Source organism: Theropithecus gelada, chromosome 14 (assembly GCF_003255815.1).
Source record: "Theropithecus gelada isolate Dixy chromosome 14, Tgel_1.0, whole genome shotgun sequence".
NCBI classification, from domain to species: Eukaryota; Metazoa; Chordata; class Mammalia; order Primates; family Cercopithecidae; genus Theropithecus; species Theropithecus gelada.
The window spans coordinates 40,261,141-40,282,285 of NC_037682.1; the positions used below are offsets into that span (position 1 = coordinate 40,261,141).

General features: G+C 33.6%; 1 protein-coding gene across 3 annotated transcripts in view; it reads right to left on the reverse strand.

The window, feature by feature from the left end:
- The window catches only part of LUZP2 (leucine zipper protein 2), a 604,128-nt gene that overhangs the window by 14,253 nt on the left and 568,730 nt on the right, over nt 1-21,145 (reverse strand). For all 3 annotated transcript variants that reach the window (XM_025356954.1, XM_025356953.1, XM_025356955.1), the window contains one exon: nt 16,470-16,562. In XM_025356954.1, the coding sequence (XP_025212739.1) occupies nt 16,470-16,562 (93 nt within the window). The remainder of the gene's footprint in view (nt 1-16,469; nt 16,563-21,145) is intronic.

Here is a 21,145-nt window from a genome sequence, read left to right on the forward strand (position 1 = left end):
ACAAAGGGCTAATATCCAGAATCTAAAAATAACTTAACAAATTTACAAGAAAAAATAACCTCATCAAAAAGTGGGCAAAGGATATGAACAGACATTTCTCTCAAGTTCCTTTTTAAAATGACTCAGTCTCTCTGTGCCTAAAACTACATGTAATCAGAATATAATTAACTTCCCATACCAAAAATATAATTTTATTACTTAATGATAATGAATCTCAACCCAAAGGATAATAGACGTTCAGAGTTTTCCCTTTACATGTACTCACCAGAAACAACAACAAGGACAATACCTTTTGTACTTTTAATTGCCATATGTAGATTCAGTATCTCAACTCAGAGGATTTGAGGATTATGGTATCTCAGCTTTGAAAATGAAACTTGCAGATGATAGAAACAGACAACCTTTTTGTGGGTAAGCTGTAAACAATTTTTCATGAAAACAATTCAGCACGTTATAGTCTCCCTTTCTCTTTCAAAGATAATGGCATTTACCCCTTTTATTTCATTGCTGGATTGTTGAATTAGACTTTAAACTCTAACCTCACCTTTTTCCAACCCAAACAAATCAGCCTCCAGAAATGTCTCCCTAAAATGGATTTTATCATTCTAACTCACTGCATAAAAATCAATCAAAACAAACAAGAAAAAATATCTCCCACACACAAATATGTGACTTACCATTGCCTATAGAATAAAGCATGAATTTAGTTAAATAGTACTCAAGATCATTCATAATATGGCTACACTTAGAGCCCCTTAGCAAATGTCATTGTCACAGGTTTTTACTTACTCTTCAAACTTGATGAGCAAGTGGATAACTTTAAATCTTTGCTCAGGCTTCTTTTTGCCCCCAAATGATCATAAAATATTATTTTATAAACTCCCAAGTATAATTTAATAAGCAGTTCAAGTTATAAATCCCCAAAGATGATAAATTTTGTGTTGAAAAGCTCTATGCAATCATTTTATACTCCCAACTCTCCTGCCTCCCCTTTCCACTGAGAACATCACTGGACAATGCCAGAGTGAATGAAAATTTGACTCATCTTCAAATAGCCTTTTGGTTATGCATAACTAATAGGAAGAGCTGGGAGGTTTTCCAGTCACAAAATAAAAGAAATAAAATCCCCCAAGAAGACAAAATGTTGTATAACATTCTGAACTAGCTGCCCTAGAAATCCTCCTTCCAACAAATGCTCATTTGGAAATCTGGAAGGTTTTTATGGTTACTATAAAAAAGCAGATTCTGCCAAATTTTCGTTGTTCCTCTTACTATTTGTGTGCTAAGCATGACAAATGAAGAGGCAGACAGAGAAGATGGATGAAATTAGAAGGCTGGAGACTGTTTTCTTAAACAAATAAGATGTGTCATAGAACGTGGTCAACAGATTAACTTTGATGAATCATAGTGAAGGTGTATGAGTGAGCATGAAAATAATGAATCTTTGCTTGTCACCTTCTCTGACTCATAGATAATCTTTTGACTATGGCTGTCAAATACATACACAAACACAAAAAGTTTTATCACACTGATGTATTCTTTGCCTCATTCCTCTTCCTGGATTAATTACTGAAATTTCGTTCTTTTAATTCTTCCTGGCAAAACCTGAAATGGAATTGTGACTCTTGGAAAGAGACAAATAGTGCTGTTTCACATAAGAGATTTCATGACAAAGAAGAATAAGGTTAAAACCCATGGGTGAAGGAATCTATGTTTAGTCAATATTTAAATTCTTAAATCTACTAGCTTTGTGGCCTTGGATGACTCAATTTTCCTTAATCTCAATTTTCATATTTTTAAAACGAGGAACAAGTTTGCTCATCAATATTTGTAAGGAATAAATGAGGAAATATATTTAAAGCACCTATCTCAGTGCCACTCAACCCACTGTGATCTGTATTAGATATTGTAGCAGCAATGATAATGATGAACATAAGGATCAATATATAGGCAATAATGACAGCAGCAGGCATGTTAACAAGGTTCACTCACTTTGCCCTTAATAAAGATGTACCAGGTGATGACTGTGTGCCAGGTGCTTTGTGGGACCCAGGTACATGGTAGAGAACAACCCAGAGACAATGCAGACCAAAATCATCACTGACTACAAGAACATTTGGCTCTTTCAAGCAGCTTTCCCATAGTTTAAGACACATATTTTGATCTCAAATATTTAAGAAAAAATTCACTAAGTGAATTATGTTTTGTAGGAAGTCAGAACATGTTTCTCTTTGTTAGTATGCCTGTCAATGTTATCTCCAAACAAAGCACTGATTTAGAGATTGGTCTGACTAGTTGGTTATGATTATGGTTTTAAATGCTAATATATTAAATCTCAATATCTAGAGATTTTGAGATTTTTATCTTTCAGATGAACATTAGAAATTTGTGAGGTCATAAATTTCAACAAATGGAGAATTAAGATGTACTATCAAATGTTTCAAGGGCTATCATACAGGGAGAAGGGCTAGGCATATCTATTCCTTGAATGATGTGCCTAGGACAAGAGAGAGGTCAGACTGGGACAATGGAAAGAACAACATGTCTTAAATTGAGAGACAGTCCAAAATAAAATGAACTGGAAATGTTGATATTAAACCAAAACAGCCACAATCTTAGGCTATTTTCATGAAATGGATGGGTTCAGTCACCTCTGAGACCTACACCAAATTTGAAATTCCATGAGATTTTATGAAATAGAGTAGGTATGCCAATTTAGTGTTCAAGTTTCACAAGTTATTTTCTAATGCTTGACAATGATGCTTTATTTTTTAAGTCTACATGAGAAGTTGCTGAAAATTTGAATAACGAAGTTTACATGCTGCTCATGTGTTTTAAGAGTCATCATTAACACATAAAGAGATAATAAAATTAATCACACAGGAAATCTGTATTTAACAAGTAATTATAAAGCAGTAGATACATAATTTAATATACACCATCTATTTAAATGTCAACACAATTCTGTAGGGTGCATAATATTAATGGTGTTTTACATATGAATGCCAATATAGATATTATCAGGAAATAATAATTGTATATGTTTCTTTTTCATCAAGGAAATCAATACAGGTGGCATGATAAGCAACAATAAAATAAACTATATGGTATGTGAATTGAAAATGTATAACCTAGTGGAAAGAACATGTGCTTTGTAAACAGGGAGACATGGGAGTATATTCAGGCTACATTTTCTTCCTGTTTAAGATATATAAAGTTGAAGTAATAATGTTCATCTTACAAGATATTTGAAGATAAATTGAGTCCCTAGGCAGTGAGAGGTACAGGATCTGCATTAAGAAAGTTTAATATTGAATCTGGTTTCTTCACCTGTTCTTTGTCTGACTGTCCTTCATGTTTATCATTTATTTAATAGGGAAAGGGAATTGTATTCATGGAATTTTTGTGAGGGTTAAATGAAGACAAAGAACCTGGAATAAAGCCCCAGATACACATTACATGTTCAATAAATCATATGTATTTTTATTATCATGGAACACTCTCTGAAATTATATATTGAACAAGTGGTGATTGTTTATATAACGATTAATGTGGTCCATTCAGTTTTGGAAGAAATGCTGTTCTACATTAACTTACTCAGATGCATTTGCATTAATGCAATGCCATCCACATGACACTGAATAAAATGATATGATCAAATTGTACACAAATATAAATAATAATTAAAATGATAAACTATTTTTCTTATAAAACATATAAATAAACAATAACTATATATTACTGTTGGCGATAACATGCTGAAAGAGACTCCTCTCTCTTCTCTTTCCCTTTCTCTCTTTTACTATGTTGGTGTGAAAATATATTCACATAGATATTTTGGAAAATACTGATAAATGGCTTTAAATATTTTCACAATTTAGTGTACAGTCATCCCTCAATATATCTGGGGATTTCTTTCATCATCCCAGACAGATACCAACATCCATGGATGCTCAAGTCTCTTAAATAAAAAGATGTTATATTTATATATAATCTACACATGCCTTCCTATACACCTTAAATCATCTCTTGATTAATTATAACATCTAATATAATAGGAATGTGATGTAAATAGTTGGTATACTATATTTTATTTGTTTTATTTTCTGTTGTATGTTTTTCCAAATATTTTTGATTCATGGTTGGTTAAATCCACAGATGTAAAACCCAGGCAAACAGAAGGCCAATTTTATTTTAATTTGGGGTCTTTTCTCTCTGAAAAAAAAAAAAAAATACAAAATTTAAAACAAAACTAAATGAACAAACAAAAAAAGAAAATAAACTGAGCACAAAGAAGTATTCATTATGGGGATTTGTATAACAGAAATAAAACAAGATATTGGTCAAATAAAAATATGCTGACTAAATAATGATAAAATATTTTGTGGTCATGAAGACAATGTTTTTAGAATGTTTATTAATATAAAAATGTTTAATCTGGTATCATATGAAATTATATAGAAAATATTACACTAATACAAAGCAAGAAATGTATATAAGACTGACAAAAATAAAATACATTAAACTCAGTATTGTCAAATGTCATAGCACAATGATAAAGTTGGAGAGGGAAAGGCACACAACTTTATTGGTGTGCTTTGACTTTTTTGTTGGTTTTCTTTTCTTTTCTTTTCTTTCCTTTCTTTCTTTCTTTCTTCCTTTTTTTTTTTTTTTTTTTTTTTTTGTTTGTTTGTTTGTTTGTTTTAGGTCTTGCTCTGTCACACAGGCTGGAGTGCACTGGTGTGATGATTGCTCACTTTAGCCTCAACCTCCCCGGCTCCAGTGATCCTCCCACCTCAACCCTTCAGGTATCTGAGAGTACTGGCAAATGCCACCACATGCAGATAATTTTTTTTTTTTTTTTTTTGTATTATAGAGGCAATGCTTCAACATGTTTCCCAGGCTGGTCTCAAACTCCTGTACTCAAGTGATCTGCCTACCTAGGCCTCCCAGAGTGCTGGAATTACAGTTATGAGCCACCGTGCTTGGCCCTGGAGGTTGGTTCCAAAATAACACATAAAGCCTACCTATCTGTTTGGCCATTCTTGTAACTGTCTATGTCTGTCTTTATCATTTCTATATCCACTATTACTACCTCTCCCTCTTTCCCTTCCTCCTCCTCTCCCTTCTTCCCCCTCCTCTCCCTTCTTCCCCCTCCCTTTTTCCCTTCCTTTCTCCTGTCTCCCTCCTTTTACTTCTCCCATCCCTCTGTTTTTCTTTTTTTTTGTTTTTCCTTTCTTCTTTTTCCCTTTTCTTGAGGGGCATGACTGATATGTCACTTTCCAATGATATATTACCATCTATAGTAATAACTGCATATCTGTGTACAGCTGGCATATGGGGTAATATACAGGTTCATAAAAATATAACATTTAAATTTGAAAAGAGCCTAAAAACTTAAGGTCTTCATTCCATATCCATTTCAAACTCAAATTCTTTTTCTTGAACTAAAGCAAAAGTTCAGATATCATTTCTCTTTATGCATGTATAATGAAAGAATATAATTTTACTTGGGAAAGAATGGATAGAGATGTAATAAGTTGTAGTGAATTATGGATTAATTATTCAAAAGAATCATTTTCTGTCTAAAAAAAGAAAAAATATCAAATATTAGTCCACAGAATTATTTAAAACAATACAAAGAGTAGTACAAGTCTTCAACATACCTTCATCATCTCAATTAAGTAAAATTCAACCTAATTAGTAAAGTAGCCAAGATCTGGAAATTCAAGTAATAAAATATGAAAATTAATCAGGAAAGCACGCACAAATTCAACTGCTTCAATATGCAGTTCACCCATTTAATTATACAGGAGAGCTAGGGAGAAACACAGCTGGGTCTGTAAATTATAAAGTGGGATAAGGCACAAATACATCTATTAAAATGATTAAACACTGCCTCTCAGATACACATCTTCACCAACACCTCTAGAATAACCTGTTTCTGTGATTTCTGGTAATAAACTGCCAACTGACACAATATTATCATATAACCACAAAAGCAATCATTGTAACAACAAAAGTATGTAGTTGAGACAAACCTTGCTAATTACATAATCTCTGTGTGTGAAAACGAACACACAATCACAACATAGCGCAGGAGACTCTAATCCTGTGATGTCTCTAGTCACAGTAAGGCAGCAAGAATAAGCTTTGGAGTCATGCACAAATGAACTTGAGTCCAAACTCTATTTCCTACTATCTATGATAATGTGGGTAAGTTCATGAACATTGGTATCTTATGGGAAAATAAAATTAGATACCAATAACAATGAAATAGAAAAAGTCAAATTTTGACATTGCAGAAAATAAGTCAACAAAAAATAGATTACTATATTTCAGCAATATTTCAGATAAAAGTTTAATTTGCAAAACAGACAAAACATCCAATGACAAAATAAATCATCCTGTGATAGAGTGAGGGAGAAATAGAAAAAAGAAGAGGAAGAAACAAGAAGAGGAATGGGAAAAAGAGGAGGATGAGGATAAGATAGAAGATAAAAGATTAATGGTAAATCCACTAATATGTTAGTTATTTGGCTTTTTAGTCTATATCATTTTTCTTTTTATTTATGCTGTTGAAAACTTCATCACAGAACAGCATTTGCCTATGGCAAAGTGAGAAATACCAATTTAATCTCATTTTATCTCATTTGTTAGATGATGATAATGATAGTTACCTTCAAAATGTTTATATCACAGTGAAATGAGATAATAAAGGTAATCACAGCAATGTGAATAAAGAGATAGTCCATATTAGGTTAAAATTTGCTACTATCTGAATACTTATGTCCCCCCAAAATTTATATGTTGAGATCCTAACTCACAAGATGACGGGATAAGGCATTGGAGCCCTGGGGAGGTGATTAGGTCATGAAGGTAGAGCCTCATGAAAGGTACTAGCACCCTTACAAAAGAGGCTTCAGAGACATCATCTTACCTCTTCTGCCATGTGAAATTACAGTGAGAAGATGGCTTTCCCTAAGCAAGTGGGCCTTACCGAACACCAAATCTGTCAGTGCCTTGAATGAAAATTTCCTAGCCTCTAGAACTGCGAGAAATAAATTTTCTATTGTTTATAAACCACCCAATCTATGGTATTTTGTTATAGCAACTCTAATGAATGAAGACAAATTCTTTTTACCTTCATTTGTTGTATGAACTTGGGAAAGTTATTTCAACTTACTGAGGTTCTGATTTTTTATCTGTAAGCTAGACAAAATAATACCCACCTCAATCAGATGCCAGAAGAGTTGTTGACATTTTTTAAAAACATGCTAAGGTTCCTAATGGAATATCTTGCATATATTAGGTGCTCAATTTAGGTTCTATCTTTCATCTCCCTTTTTCAGTTGTCCCTTCCTTCAATCAAAATTTCTCTATATTGGCAATAAGTTTGATTCCTATCTTAGAAGGAACTGATATTCACTTAAGTTTACACTTCTGTGGTCAACATATTAATTCTGATCATTACAAAATCTTGATATTGCCAAAGAATTTATTGCTGGAGTTTTTCCCCCCAGTTCTCTGTTTCTCTTCCTCTCCTCCATTTGTGTTTATGCTTTAACAGGGTAAGAAAATCGTGTCAGTAACCAAGCATTCATCCTGCCTTGAGTAACTTTTACCTTGAAGGATGACTTTTATTCTTTTTTTCCCCACTGAAAGCAGAAACATCAGCTCAGTCAGCCCATCTAATTTAACTACGGCATTCAAATGCTTAAGAAGGTTTTCATTATGATACATGTATGTGTTTGCCTTCAGTGCAGATATCCCATTTGGGAATTATTTATGGAAATAAAGTAGTATATTTAGAATGACTTTTTCAAAAGGTCATGATGACTGAATTTACAATCACTGAAATGATTACAAAAAGATAATGTTCTCTTTTGCTTTATTTTATTTTTTATTTTTATTTTTAATTATACTCTATTCCTGCCCTCAGAAATAAAGAATAAAACTTTAAGAATTAAAGCAGATGGAATACATTTTCAGAAATTCATTGTCAAATTTTCATTTACTTTGTATCGCTGACCTTGCCAATTGCTATGACTTTGTTATTGTTATTAAACACTTCTTTTTACTTCACTAAAGAGATTAGTCATATCTCTTATGCTCTTACTCTAAAAGATTAAAATAACTCAGAATAATTAATGCAAATATACAACTGGTAAACTTGAAATTATACCAACAAAAACTATTTTTGACAAATACAAAAATCCAGTTCATTCTCCATATTTAAATAAGAGACGGGACAAGCTATAGGCTAAAAGTAAGCAAAATTTTTATAATATTACAAAAGAGAAAAAAAGTAAAATTGAGTACCATGCTACTCAATATTAGAGACACCAATATGTTTTGGCTTAATTTTTCTGTGATGCCAATTTATGTAGGAAATCGATTTTTTACATTTATTACAGAAAAATATTTTAGTGCTGGTTTAATATTTATAAGTTAATATTAAACGGAAAAGCAAGAAGTCAAAAGATTGAGAATGTAACATTAAATCAAGACAATGACTCCACATTCAGTTGATGGAGCCAATGGTAGGAGTGTTCGACTGGAAGCGAGGCAAGTTCTGACATCAATGTCCCCCAAGCAGGTGCCTCTGGGCAAGTCACACTCCCTCTCTGAACCTTAATTTACAATACAAATATTATTATAGCCTTTGCCCTCAAATTACTTATTATCTAATTCAAAATGAGAACCTTATACAAATAATCAAAATACAAGGTGTACTGTGATAATGGACAAAATACATTCATCCAGCAAGGATGATTGAAACCCAGAGAAGGAAGTCCTTATGTGTGTCTCATAGGTAAATGCGAGGGGTAAAATAATTATTTATCAGATTATGCTTTGTGTTTTCACGTTATTGTTTGGCCAGTGATTTTTATAATAAATATTAACATGGTTACTGGGTTATTTTCATTTACCATATTAATAGATTAACCATTTTTCTTAAGCTTTCCATACTATTTATGGAAATATACCAAATTAGGTTAACATGTTTGGATGCTTAAATTAAGGTGTTACAGAAAAGTAAACATGGAGATTTATATGAATAAAATATAACATTTTTCCAAAGACCATTGGAAGCTATCTATCATTCCTATACTATTTGGAGGGATTCCTGCTTCTTCTTGAAAAAAATAGCACAGTAGGACAATAAAAAATGCTTTTAAAGAAGCCAACCTCTTCAGATGGTCTGATGGAATGTAGCCCAGAATAACAATGGTGTGTGGTCTCTAAGTCCAATTACAGCAGGGCATGACTTGCCTAGAAAATTATGTTAACCAAGCATTGGATCCACCAACAACTCATCCAGACCATCAAATGCCGCAAAATGCATGTTGGATATAATAACGAACTAGATTTCTTATATCTCAGCCAAAATTGTTTTAACATGAAAAATCTGGCATAATTTTCTACTTGCAGCTCTAGAATTTATTTTCTGCACATTTTCTCCTCTCATTTCCCTAGGCAATATTTTTCTGTTGAATAGACTCCCTTTGGTAAGGGACTTGCAAGCAGATGTAACGGCAGGAAATTAAGCTAGTGCTCCCAGTGCTAAACATAAGCCATCCTTGTTTTTCATTTCCTCAGCACAGTAAGAAAAATTAAATGTTTGCTACTTATAGAAGTCAGATATATTGCAAAACACATTTACATTGAGTATTAACTCTTAATTCCTAAATGAAAATTAAAATACAATGTTCAATGTCTTTAATTCTTGATATGCTATTAAACAATATGAGGCACATTTGCAAGCTGCAGGAAAATGGGATGGAGTAGATACATCCTTTGCTTTCTCAATGTGACTCCAATATTATAATTTAAATAAAGCAGCTTTTAGAGTAACTTGTACATACCCCAAACTGATAGTCAAATACGCTGCTAAGAATTTAGCGATCCATTTCAAGTTTCTTAAGTCTTCTTTAAAAAGGAACAAGGAATCTGAGGGCCATTTCCTAAGTGACCCTGCCTGGTTTACATAGGGCATAGGCACTAAGTGGAACAAAGCAACAAAGATATCTAAAAATAAGCATGTTTTATCATTTCAAGTTTGATTATTTGGCCACAGAATATTTTGAGACTTTGAGTATTAAAACTTCAGAGCTACTTCTTAAAAGGAACTAATAAGGATATCTATGATGTGGTTGAACATGACATATTTAATATCTATATATTTATATAATAATCATAATAAACCTGTAATAAATGAATAACAAAATTTCTCAAATTACAGTATCACAGTCTCAGCTAACTGCAACCTCTGCCTCCCAGGTTCAAGCGATTGCCCTGCCTCAGCCTCCCGAGTAGCTGGGATTACAGGTGCCTGCCACCATGGCCAGCTAATTTTTTGTATTTTTACAAAAATACAAAAAGAGACGGGGTTTCACCATATTAGCCAGGATGGTCTCTATCCTGACCTTGTGATCCGCTCACCTTGGCTTCCCAAAGCACCGGAATTACAGGCATGAGCCATGGTGCCTGGCAATTTCTCAAAGTGTTTAACATTAAAAAATATTGACAGAAGAAAATCTATGTGGGATTATTACAATAATATACATTCCTGGGCTCTTTCCCTGACCAATGGATTAATAATACATGGGAATAATACATAAGCAGTTTTCCCAGTTGACTTGGTGATTCTTAGTATGCTAAAATTTGAAAAATCTTCCTCTACCTTATATTGATAAAGGGATCTGAATACAAAGTCCCTTCCCAGAGCAACAATGTTAGGAAACAGCAAAGTCAGTATCCACATCTAGATTTTATGTAGTTCCCATGCCTTATCTTCTATGTTATTCAGTCTCAGGTATGACCAACAGGAATCAAAATGCATAATCTTTCTTATCTATTTACTGAGAGACTGCATGGGGTCCTATCAGCTGTCAGGGAAGTGAAGTTGTTGATAATTATAGAATCCTGAAATTGAAAGAGACGCTAACATGATCAGTCTATTCTTCCACACTAATGCCTCAATTCCTGACTATATTCCAGAATGGCTGTTTTTCATTATTCTATCACGTATTATGGTACTTCTGCCAACTGCTAATTCTAGTTTCAGATACTTTTCATAAAGAGTTCATTTTTATATTTGACTAAAATATTATTCTTCCTATAGCTGTTCCTACTAACTGCATCTGGTTCTGCTGTGTAAAGTAGCACTGAATAAGGCTACTCATTACAAATACATTGCAAATACAATTACAGTATTTAAGCTTGCTTTGGTCATATTTTAAGTTTTTTCATTTGATAAATTAATTAAAGTACATAATTCAAAATATTTATTGAGGTTTTGTGTGAGAGGTATAGCTTTGCATAAGGGAATGGAAAGTAGTAATTATTGAGAGCTTGCTATGCTAGTCATATGCTAATTGTTAAGCTGTGCTATCTCACTGGATCCTTTGGACGAGCTATATTAAGCAATAGATATTCATCTCTCTTTTTCAGAGGAGAAAAAGCAGTCTTAAAAGGGTTAAATATTCATGATTACACTGCTGGAAACTGGTTGAAACATAAATTAACACAAACCTTCAATTCTAATTTTTTTCTTCAGCCTTCTACCTCAAGCGTTAGAAAACACTTTCCATTCATCATTATTGAACCTCAAAGTGTTACTTCTAAAATGAGACAGAATTTATCAGCGTAGATTGATAAGCAAAATTTGATAAGAGATTTGTCTCCTTTATTCTGGATGTAGCATCATAACTGCTTAAAATCAGCACTGCAACTACCTATAGGTGATGTGCAAATCTCATCACAGTTTTACTCAGAGCTCACAGTCACTTAAAACTCCTCATTCTGATGGATCAATAAACAAAAAATACTCACATTTATATATACTAGCAGTTAACAATCTGGAAATGCAATTAAAATACTACATTTGCAATAGTATGAAAAAGAGAAAAGTACTTCAGAAAAATAAAGACAAAAGAAATGCAAGACTTACACCCTGAAAAACTATCAAACATTGCTGAAAGAAATTTTAAAAGATTAGAGTAGGCCAGGCACAGTGGCTTAGGCCTGTAATCCCAGCACTTTGGGAGGCCAAGGCGGGTGGATCACGAGGTCAAGAGATCGAGACCATCCTGGTCAACATGGTGAAATGTTGTGGTCAGTTATTTTTGGACAAAGATGCTAGAGAAGTTCAATTTAAAAAAAGGTATTCCTTAAAAACATGTAATAAAGACGGGGACAACTGAATAACAACATGCAAATAATAAATGCAAAACCTTACCTAACACCATCCACACACACACACACACACACACACACACAAAATTGAAGTAGAATATTGATCTAAATGTAAGAAATAAAAGCAAACACATTATATAAGAAACCATGAGAAAACAAAACAAAACAAAAACTGTATGCTTAAACAGGTAAATATTTCTTTAGATATATCAAAAGCATGAAGAATAAAATGACGAATTGAACTTTATTGAAATTAAAAGCTTCTGTGTTTCAGAAGACACGAATTAGGACTTCAGGTACTGCTCTGACACATAAAGGTCTTAGAAGTCTCCACTTGCACCTTCACAACAAGCAAAAGCTTGAAGGGTCTGATAATTAATAACTTTTCTTAGATGTATCAAAGAGTTAATGTTGCAGAAAAACTACCACCCCAAAAACTGGGGACACCGTGAATACACAGAACACAGACAAGCTACCTGAGTGAAAGCTGCTGGAGCCAGTAGTTGATGGGAACATTTGTTGTAATACGTTTAATACATTTCTGGAGGCCAAGTATGGACTACCATGAAATATAAAAACTCCTAGAGGCTTAGTTTAAGGTAGGGTGAGCCCTCACTACTGAGAATTTTACCTTTCAGAGAACCATGAGGTTTTAATAGTGAAGATGCGAGAATAGAGAAGCACCACTTGTGTTTGTTCAAAGGGGGAAAGAATGTACCCATTTTTCAGTATAAGCATAAACTTATAATCAAATCCAGCAATTCTACATCTAGGTGTCTACTCAACAGAGATTAAAACATATACAAAGTGGTTTATGCAAATGTTCATAGCATCATTTTTTCATAATAGCTACAAATTTAAAATAAGCCAAAATACATCAACTGGTGAATGGATAAAGAACTGTGGTACACCATACAATAAAATGTTTTCCAGCAATAAAAAGGTACAAACAAATACAAAAAGAAACTGTGTTTGTGGTTGCCTGAGGCTTAGTAGGGACAGGGACTCATTGTAAAAAAAAAAAAAAAAAGCATGTGGGATCATATTAGGGAGATGAAAATGTTCTGAAACTGGATTACAGTCCTGGACTCAGCAAATCTGATGAATGATTGAAACATGCACTTATATGGGTGAATTTTTATGGTATGTAAGTTATATCTCAATAAAGCTATTTTAAAAATTATATTTTTCAAAAACAATTAGCTTCATTGTGCCTTTTACCCATTCTAATTATTAACAGAGTACCCATCTCTTCTGTTCAGAAGTAAATAGAAAAATGTTAACCAAAAATATCACCTACTCTAGTTTTCTTTCTTGATAATGATGATGCAATTATTTCAGTCAATAAAACATATATTTGGGGCTCATGTTACCTATATCTTCATTTGATCACAGAATCCTGTGGCTCTCTCTTTGAAATAGACTTTTCATTGCTTGCTCCCAGTTGTTCCCTTGATTGTCTAAATTCAGGTTCCTATTTAATCTCACTTTAATTATTTTTAAAATTTGCTAATTCAGTGGTTTTTGGATTTCTGAATTCTTTACAACTGAAAATCGAATTAAAACAAGAAATAGGAATAAAGCTACTATCAATTAATTATTAAGTAAGGACATTAAAAACAAAGTAAAACTACATTATATCCTACTTTTTGTCTTTGTATAAATCTAAATAGCATTCATTCAATATCTGATTAAAGGAAAGTCATATAAAGGCATAGGCTAAGATTCTAAACACACCCCAAAATAAAATATAAAGGTAGGAATGTGATAATTTTATTTTGTGATTTTGAAAAATGAAATTGGCCGGGCGCGGTGGCTCAAGCCTGTAATCCCAGCACTTTGGGAGGCCGAGATGGGCGGATCACGAGGTTAGGAGATCGAGACCATCCTGGCTAACACAGTGAAACCCCGTCTCTACTAAAAATACAAAAAACTAGCCGGGCGAGGTGGCGGGCGCCTGTAGTCCGAGCTACTCCGGAGGCTGAGGCAGGAGAATGGCGTGAACCCGGGAGGCGGAGCTTGCAGTGAGCTGACATCCGGCCACTGCACTCCAGCCTGGGTGACAGAGCAAGACTCCGTCTCAAAAAAAAAAAAAAAGAAAAATGAAATTAAATTCTGCTTTCTTATTCAATTTGGGCATTCAATAAAGCAACCCAAATTGGAGCTTAAGTCTCTAGGTTGGTAGAGTCAGTATTTTTATATTGCTACATTAAATGGAAGCAATACATTTCACGATATTTAATGCAAATCAGAATATTATGGCTAAATTTAGACAAGGTAAAAAATAAAGTCTCTCTAGTTTTATTTATTTAAAATGTCCAGATTAATTGCTCAGAATCTGACTTTCTGAAAGCTCCCCAGATGGTTCTTATGAATGGGTAAATCTATTATTAGTGAAAAATAACCTATATCTTTGAATCATCTGGAGGAATGACACAACTAATGTCTAGACCTTACCCACTGAGGTGCTGAGGTAATTTTTCTGCAATGGGTCATGGGCATTAGTATTTTGTAAGTACTCTTCACTTGATACTATTCTGGAGACAGAGCTAAGAAGTACTGGTCTAGAACTTGAAAACTGATGCTCATGCATGTCCCACTAATTCCTATTACTCACACCTGGTTTATGTCACTCATTGTATTACTTTCTTCATTATTATCTATAATTGAATCTGCAGGCTCTGAATACTGAACACTCTATGTACTAAAAGGTGTAGCTTCTTAGGAGTAGAGACTCCAATAACACAAGTCTAGAGGACAGAAGTCAGGTTAGTGAAAGAACATTTATGTTTGTGTTGGTGGAGGCAGCTTTTCGAAGAGCCCCAGATCCAGACTGAGACCAGAACAAGACAGTAGCTGCTTCTGGAACTTACTGAGGACAGAAGAATTATCACTGACAAAGGAGAACAACAAAAGTAGAAGAGAGAAACAAATAATGTATGAATAAAACAATTTATGATTTGAAGCAGGCATCAATAAGAAAAGTAGACCAGAATGTTGCTTTGGGGAATCCTAGCAAACCACACATAAATTTTCCATTTTGCCTCCAGTGAGAACATGTTTTTATGGAGTTTCAAAAATATATATCAAGAAATAAAAATACCATCCTTAAAATTAACATCATGGTCTTATCACTCGATTGAATACAAGCATTTGAAAACCTGAACTAGCTCCCTAGTCCAAATCAATCTCAGCTTGGGAATCCAAGGTCCCTCACTCTCTAGTCTTCAGTGATTGTTGTAGGCACATATCCCACCATTTTGGGTACTATGTATTTTTAGCCATACTGCTGTGATAGTTTCCTACCTCTGCAAATTTGCTCACTGTCAAAGACCTATCCATGCTCCAAACTACAGTAAAAATCTTCCTTCCTGCCCAAAGCCTTTTTGACTCTCTCCTCCTTTGGAAGTAAAATTCAAGCATTTTGTTTATACTTCTTATTAACTTTATCTTCTAAATTGTACAGTTTGGATGCATGTTTAAATAAACAAAGAATTGAAGGTAAAACTGTTGAGTAATTCATTTTTCTTAATCCACTTTGGCAGCCAGAAGAGAAAAAAGAGATCACTTGTTTAACTTACTTTTCTGTTCCTCCTTATCATTATCATATATTTTTAGCTGCAGCCTGATTTCTTTCAAGCATAAATAGTTTCATCAGACACTTTTCAAGTTGGATTGAAGCCTAATTTTGAATCTGTTCAACACAATTGCTGTCATTTGCTGGTTCTCAAATCTAAATATAATAGATCCATTAGCTTAATTTTGCCAAAGTTCAAAACAAATAAAATTCCATCGCACTTTTAATGAGTGAAAAGACTCATTGAACAAATTCCATATGTCCTATCATTTGAAGGAAATGAATCTCCCTTCCTCTACCATGATGTCTCTATATGCTGAGTGTATTTGCTTTACATGGAGAAATACATCCTATAAGTTTTTTTTGTTGGTTTTTGTTTTTTACATTTTAACAGCTTTCTATCATGTAACTGTGGGAATGACCACCTTGCTTAGCCTGTGGTCATCCTCTTACCTCTCTAACAACTCATATTCATAGTTGTCCTAAGAATCTGGTTGCAATGCTTACTGGAACACCTACTTGATTCAGACCAAAAGAACATTTACTTTCTTATATTTAAAAGTACAATCCTTAGATAGTAGATATTACATATAAGTAGTAAGTTTCATGGTAGCATGGATTAGAATTCTTAAAATGCTTATGCTTTGTTCTCATGTCTAATACTGTAAAAACCATCTTAAGTTTTTCTTACATCTTGAGAGTCACAGGCAGTGGTACGCGGATTTCCTTCCTTTGTTGACTCAACTTGAGAGCTCTCATTGTTTCCAGAAGCACTTTGTTGAGGCTTAGAAGAGACGAAAGGAGATAGAAAGAAAGAGATCATTAAATACAAGAGAAATAGTTTGAACAAATAGATCCAAATCATTATTGTAACACATGATATAATATTGTAGTAACATTGCAATCAAAATAAAACAATAAAATGGAAATTTGTATATATCAGAGACCATAAAATCTACCTTGAAAAATTCTCAACTTTGAAATTAAATAAATTATATTTAATTTTGCATTAGTGATGTCCATTGGGATTATTTTCTTACTGAAAATATTTATTTCTTCCATGGTAAGATTTTATTTTAAGGATTCTAGTCCCTCACAAAGTATATATCCTGTCCTTTCTTTTTATTTTAACCCCCAGGATACGTAGAAATAATACATGAGAATGAAAATAACCTGTTTTTCTCGATAGGAAGAAAATGACTCGTAACACTTCATAATTTACATAGTTGATTATATTAACTCAAATTCTTTACTAACTAATCAAACTCTGCTTTATATTTCTGGAAACCCTAAATATTATTGTGGAATTCATCTCTCTAGAAACACAATTGAAAAGAAAAGAAGAAAAGAAAATTCAAGAAAAGAAAAGAAAAAGCTGTTTCCTACTTCTGGTCAGAGAAGGGTATACCATAATTGCTGTATATAAGTACCACTATAGGTAGGTTTAAGATTATCCATTCAAACGTGCATGTGTTTCTTGGGAAGAGCTGATTTGAATATTAGCGTTACACTCAGCTCCTCAATCCACGAGGGTACTGTTTTAGGGCACAAAAAATAAACTAGTAAATGCTAATTTGCCTGAGTCTGAGACTTTGATCACAATACATCACAGGAGAGGAAGAAATTGGTTTTCTAACCATCAGGAGTGAAGGAAAACTAAGACACGGTCGGGAGAGAGTACTCAAATTTCACCCAGGTTTTTTTACCTGTACTACTTTCTACACAGCACTCTCTTGGTTTTTCACAGGCAAGTACATTCTTTAGCAGGAGAACATTTTTACAAAAACAATATCTTTATAAAACTAAAATCCAAGAATAGTTCATAAAGCTGATAGAATATTAAATGTAAAAAAAGAACATGAACAAAGCAAATAGAATATTAGAAAAACAGTAGAAAATAAAGTAACTAAGTTCACTAAAATTGGTCCTATATAAAGTCACCCAAATGCTGGGCTCTGGGTATAACAATAAATAAATAGATAAAAAGTAAATACATTCTTCTTTATTTATACCTAAAGAAGTTTAACTTCATTGGGTGAAATCCAGAAGGCATTTAGTGTTTCCCACCTCCCATACTCCCTTTTTCTTTCCTGTCTTTCCTTTGTTTAGGAATCCTACATCTGACTTCCCTCTAACTTCTCTAGGATTAAAAAAAAAAAAAAAAATTAAACAGGAAAACAAAATTTCTTCTTTCTAATCGTATTAAATTTATTCAATAAGCTTTGGAGTTGCCCTTTAAATCAAGCCAATGAACAAGCCAGTGTTCTGTGTCAGATGCCTTTAGTAAATACAAAGATGACAAAGGGAGCATTTGGGTCTTCATAGAATTCACCCAATCTGATTGTTAGTCACATAAGTAACTCTAATATAAAACTTATTAAATACAAGAAGGCAGAACAGACTTGTATATATTTTAAAAGAATGATGGTCAATTCCATTTGGGGTAATAAGCAAAGCTCTAGTGAAGAGGATTATTTTTGAAGTGGGTTGCTGAATAACTATGGCAAGAATGACGGAGGACATCCAGGTGAAGGAAAACATTTAAGCAAACAAACAGAATGAGACTCAGTTGTTTATTTGTTGTTCTATAGGGCAGAAGGGGCAATAAGCATGATGAAAAATACTAAAAAGTAGAGAGGAGATCCCAAAATTGAGCTACAAAATTTATACTTAATTTAGCAGCCAAAGGAGGGCTGGGCACAGTGTCTCAGGCCTGTATTTCCAGCACATTGCGAGACAGAGGCAGGAGGATCTCTTGAGGTCAGGAGTGCAAGACCAGCGTGGAGAACACCATGAGTCTCCTGTCTCTACAGTTTTTTTTTAATGTGGTAGTTTACACCTATAATCCTAGTTAATGAGGAGGCTGAGGCTGGAAGATGGCTTGAGTCCGGAAATTCTAGGCTACAGTGAGCTGTAATTGTGTCACTGCATTCTTGCTTGGCATAGACTCCAACTTAAAAAAAAAAAAAAATACCCAAAGTGGGGGTGGGGGGGTCCCTTGGATATTTCAAATCAGAGGTATGATGTGGCTAGAGCCCTTGTCAGAATGATATGGCAACAGTACATAGGCAAAAATGAAACAGAAGAATATGAGAGTGGGGAAACTAATACAGAAGCAATTAAAATGACCAGGTATATGGCAACAACAGCTGAACCGAGATGTCAATCCTGGTGATAGAAGAGATTGAATAGTAATCATATGTTCTGAACAAGGGTTAGAACATATGCCATTTGAAGAATTCTATGTAATACAGAATTCTGAAATATAGAAACTGAAGAAAATGTATGTCTTTAGCAAGAAGGGCGATTTTATATTCCTAATCAAGAGTTTAAAGCACTTGCAACTCCTAAATAGGTAAGTGTTATTGGATATCAGTGTTAAAAACAATACTATCCTTAACAAGAGTCAAAACAGCTATTTATTCTAGCTAAGATATACAGAACATCCACCTCCTGTCTTCCCATAACCACCAGCTCGCAGATGCTTTGAGGAAACAGGTTGAAAAGAACAAGAGTAATAAATAATAATACTGGAAGTCTCCCCTGGCAGTCACAGCCAGAACCACAGCTGCAAAATCATGAAGAATGGATTGAATCACACTAACAGGCAGGGGACATTTTCAATGTATTTTGTTTCTAAACAATCAGATGACAGAAGAAATAGTCCCATAATTTCCTTGTAAATTTCCTTTCACATATAGTGGCATTAAAGGAAATTAAAAAATAAAACACATTCATTATTCTAGCAAAACTACTTTTATTCCTGTAACCCTCCCAGAGTTGTTAATATCCACATGCATGAATATCTTACACAGTCACAATTGGGTCCATGCCATTTTTATTCTGCTGTGACATATAACATGAAATGATAGTATATATGATTTGTAGCTATACTTTACAGGTCTAAAAAATTATAAGGTTTTTTTTTTTTTAAATGTGTATTATAGTTGAAGATTTTTGAAATGTTCTGTTTGGAGTTTTATAGATAATATTTTGGTGAACATTAACCTTCCTGGTACCAGCCTGCATAACTCCTATCATTCTAATCACTGATCCAAACATCAGGCTATCCTAGGCTTCGGGCTCCTTAAAGGAAGATATCATGTGTTATTCATTGTTTCATCTTGGGAGTTAGTACATATTTTTTATTCATAATTTTTTGTTTCCTTCTTTTTCCTTTTCACCATTTATTTACGATTTCTTTTAGGATTAAGAGAAAGTAAAAATTAGGGTCAGTACTGAAGCAAGGGTAGTGGGCATGTTTATTGTGAGAGAAATCTTTCTAAAAGGTAGCAATTTAAATTGTGTTTCCCAATATGAATAAACAAACATGTATTATGCATCCGCTGTACAACAGTATTATGTTTAGAATGGAATCAAATATTTGAAACAGCTCTGTATCTCAAAGAGCTCCCATTTGCTCCTCAGTAGCTGCTCATCTTTCCTTCTATTTTCCTAATAATCCTTGACTCATTTTTTTTTTTTTTTTTGGAGGATTACTTTTCTCTCATGGTATGGTACATACCAAGCATTGTTTCATGCATCTAATTTCCTGACCAATTCAAGATATGGGCACATACATAATCCAAGTTAGGTCATTAGAAGCCTTGAAACTTAGCTGACCAGATTCAAGGCAGGCTACCAATGGTTAGATATGTTAATTTCAGCAGGGTGTCTTCTACAGGTTGTTTCTACAATAAAACCATTTTTGTGATTCATGTGTACCAATCTAATGAAGCAAAATTTATTTCTGCCTGTGCCCAGGCTTGTTTCTCCCATCTTGCTAATACTATGAGTTATGATAGTCAACCAAGAAATCCCCTTTATTAAATTGGTAAAGATCAGTATTTTTGTATATAACCACAGAGGCCTGGATGATACAGGGAATCAAATCACTAAAGTGAAACTGACAACACAAGTTCTGAGACAGTGTTTCACCATAAAAACTTCCAGAAGGAAAACCTAAACCAGTTAGGAAAGCTCAAAAGAGTAATAACAGGCTCAACAATGATGGAAATTTTATTTTAGCATAGATATTCAATAAATTCTTAAAAATAAAACTATGTAGCAGATGGATTCTTTTCATGCTCATTTAATTATGTCTTCTCATGCAAATATTGTGCATTTATTAAAATGTGCCCAGATTCTGAAGGTAAGGCTGAGGCAAATAATATATTGAAAATAAATTAATTATCATCTATCTATAATTTATTCTTGTGGGTCTTTGATATTTTAGATGGAAGACAAAAGGGGCTTCATTCACTATTAAGTTCATAAAGAGCAAGGAGAAAAGAATGACAGTGTAACTTTCCTATTGTATAAATTAATGAAAGGCTGCCCTTGTGTTCATCTATCAGAAAACTGGAT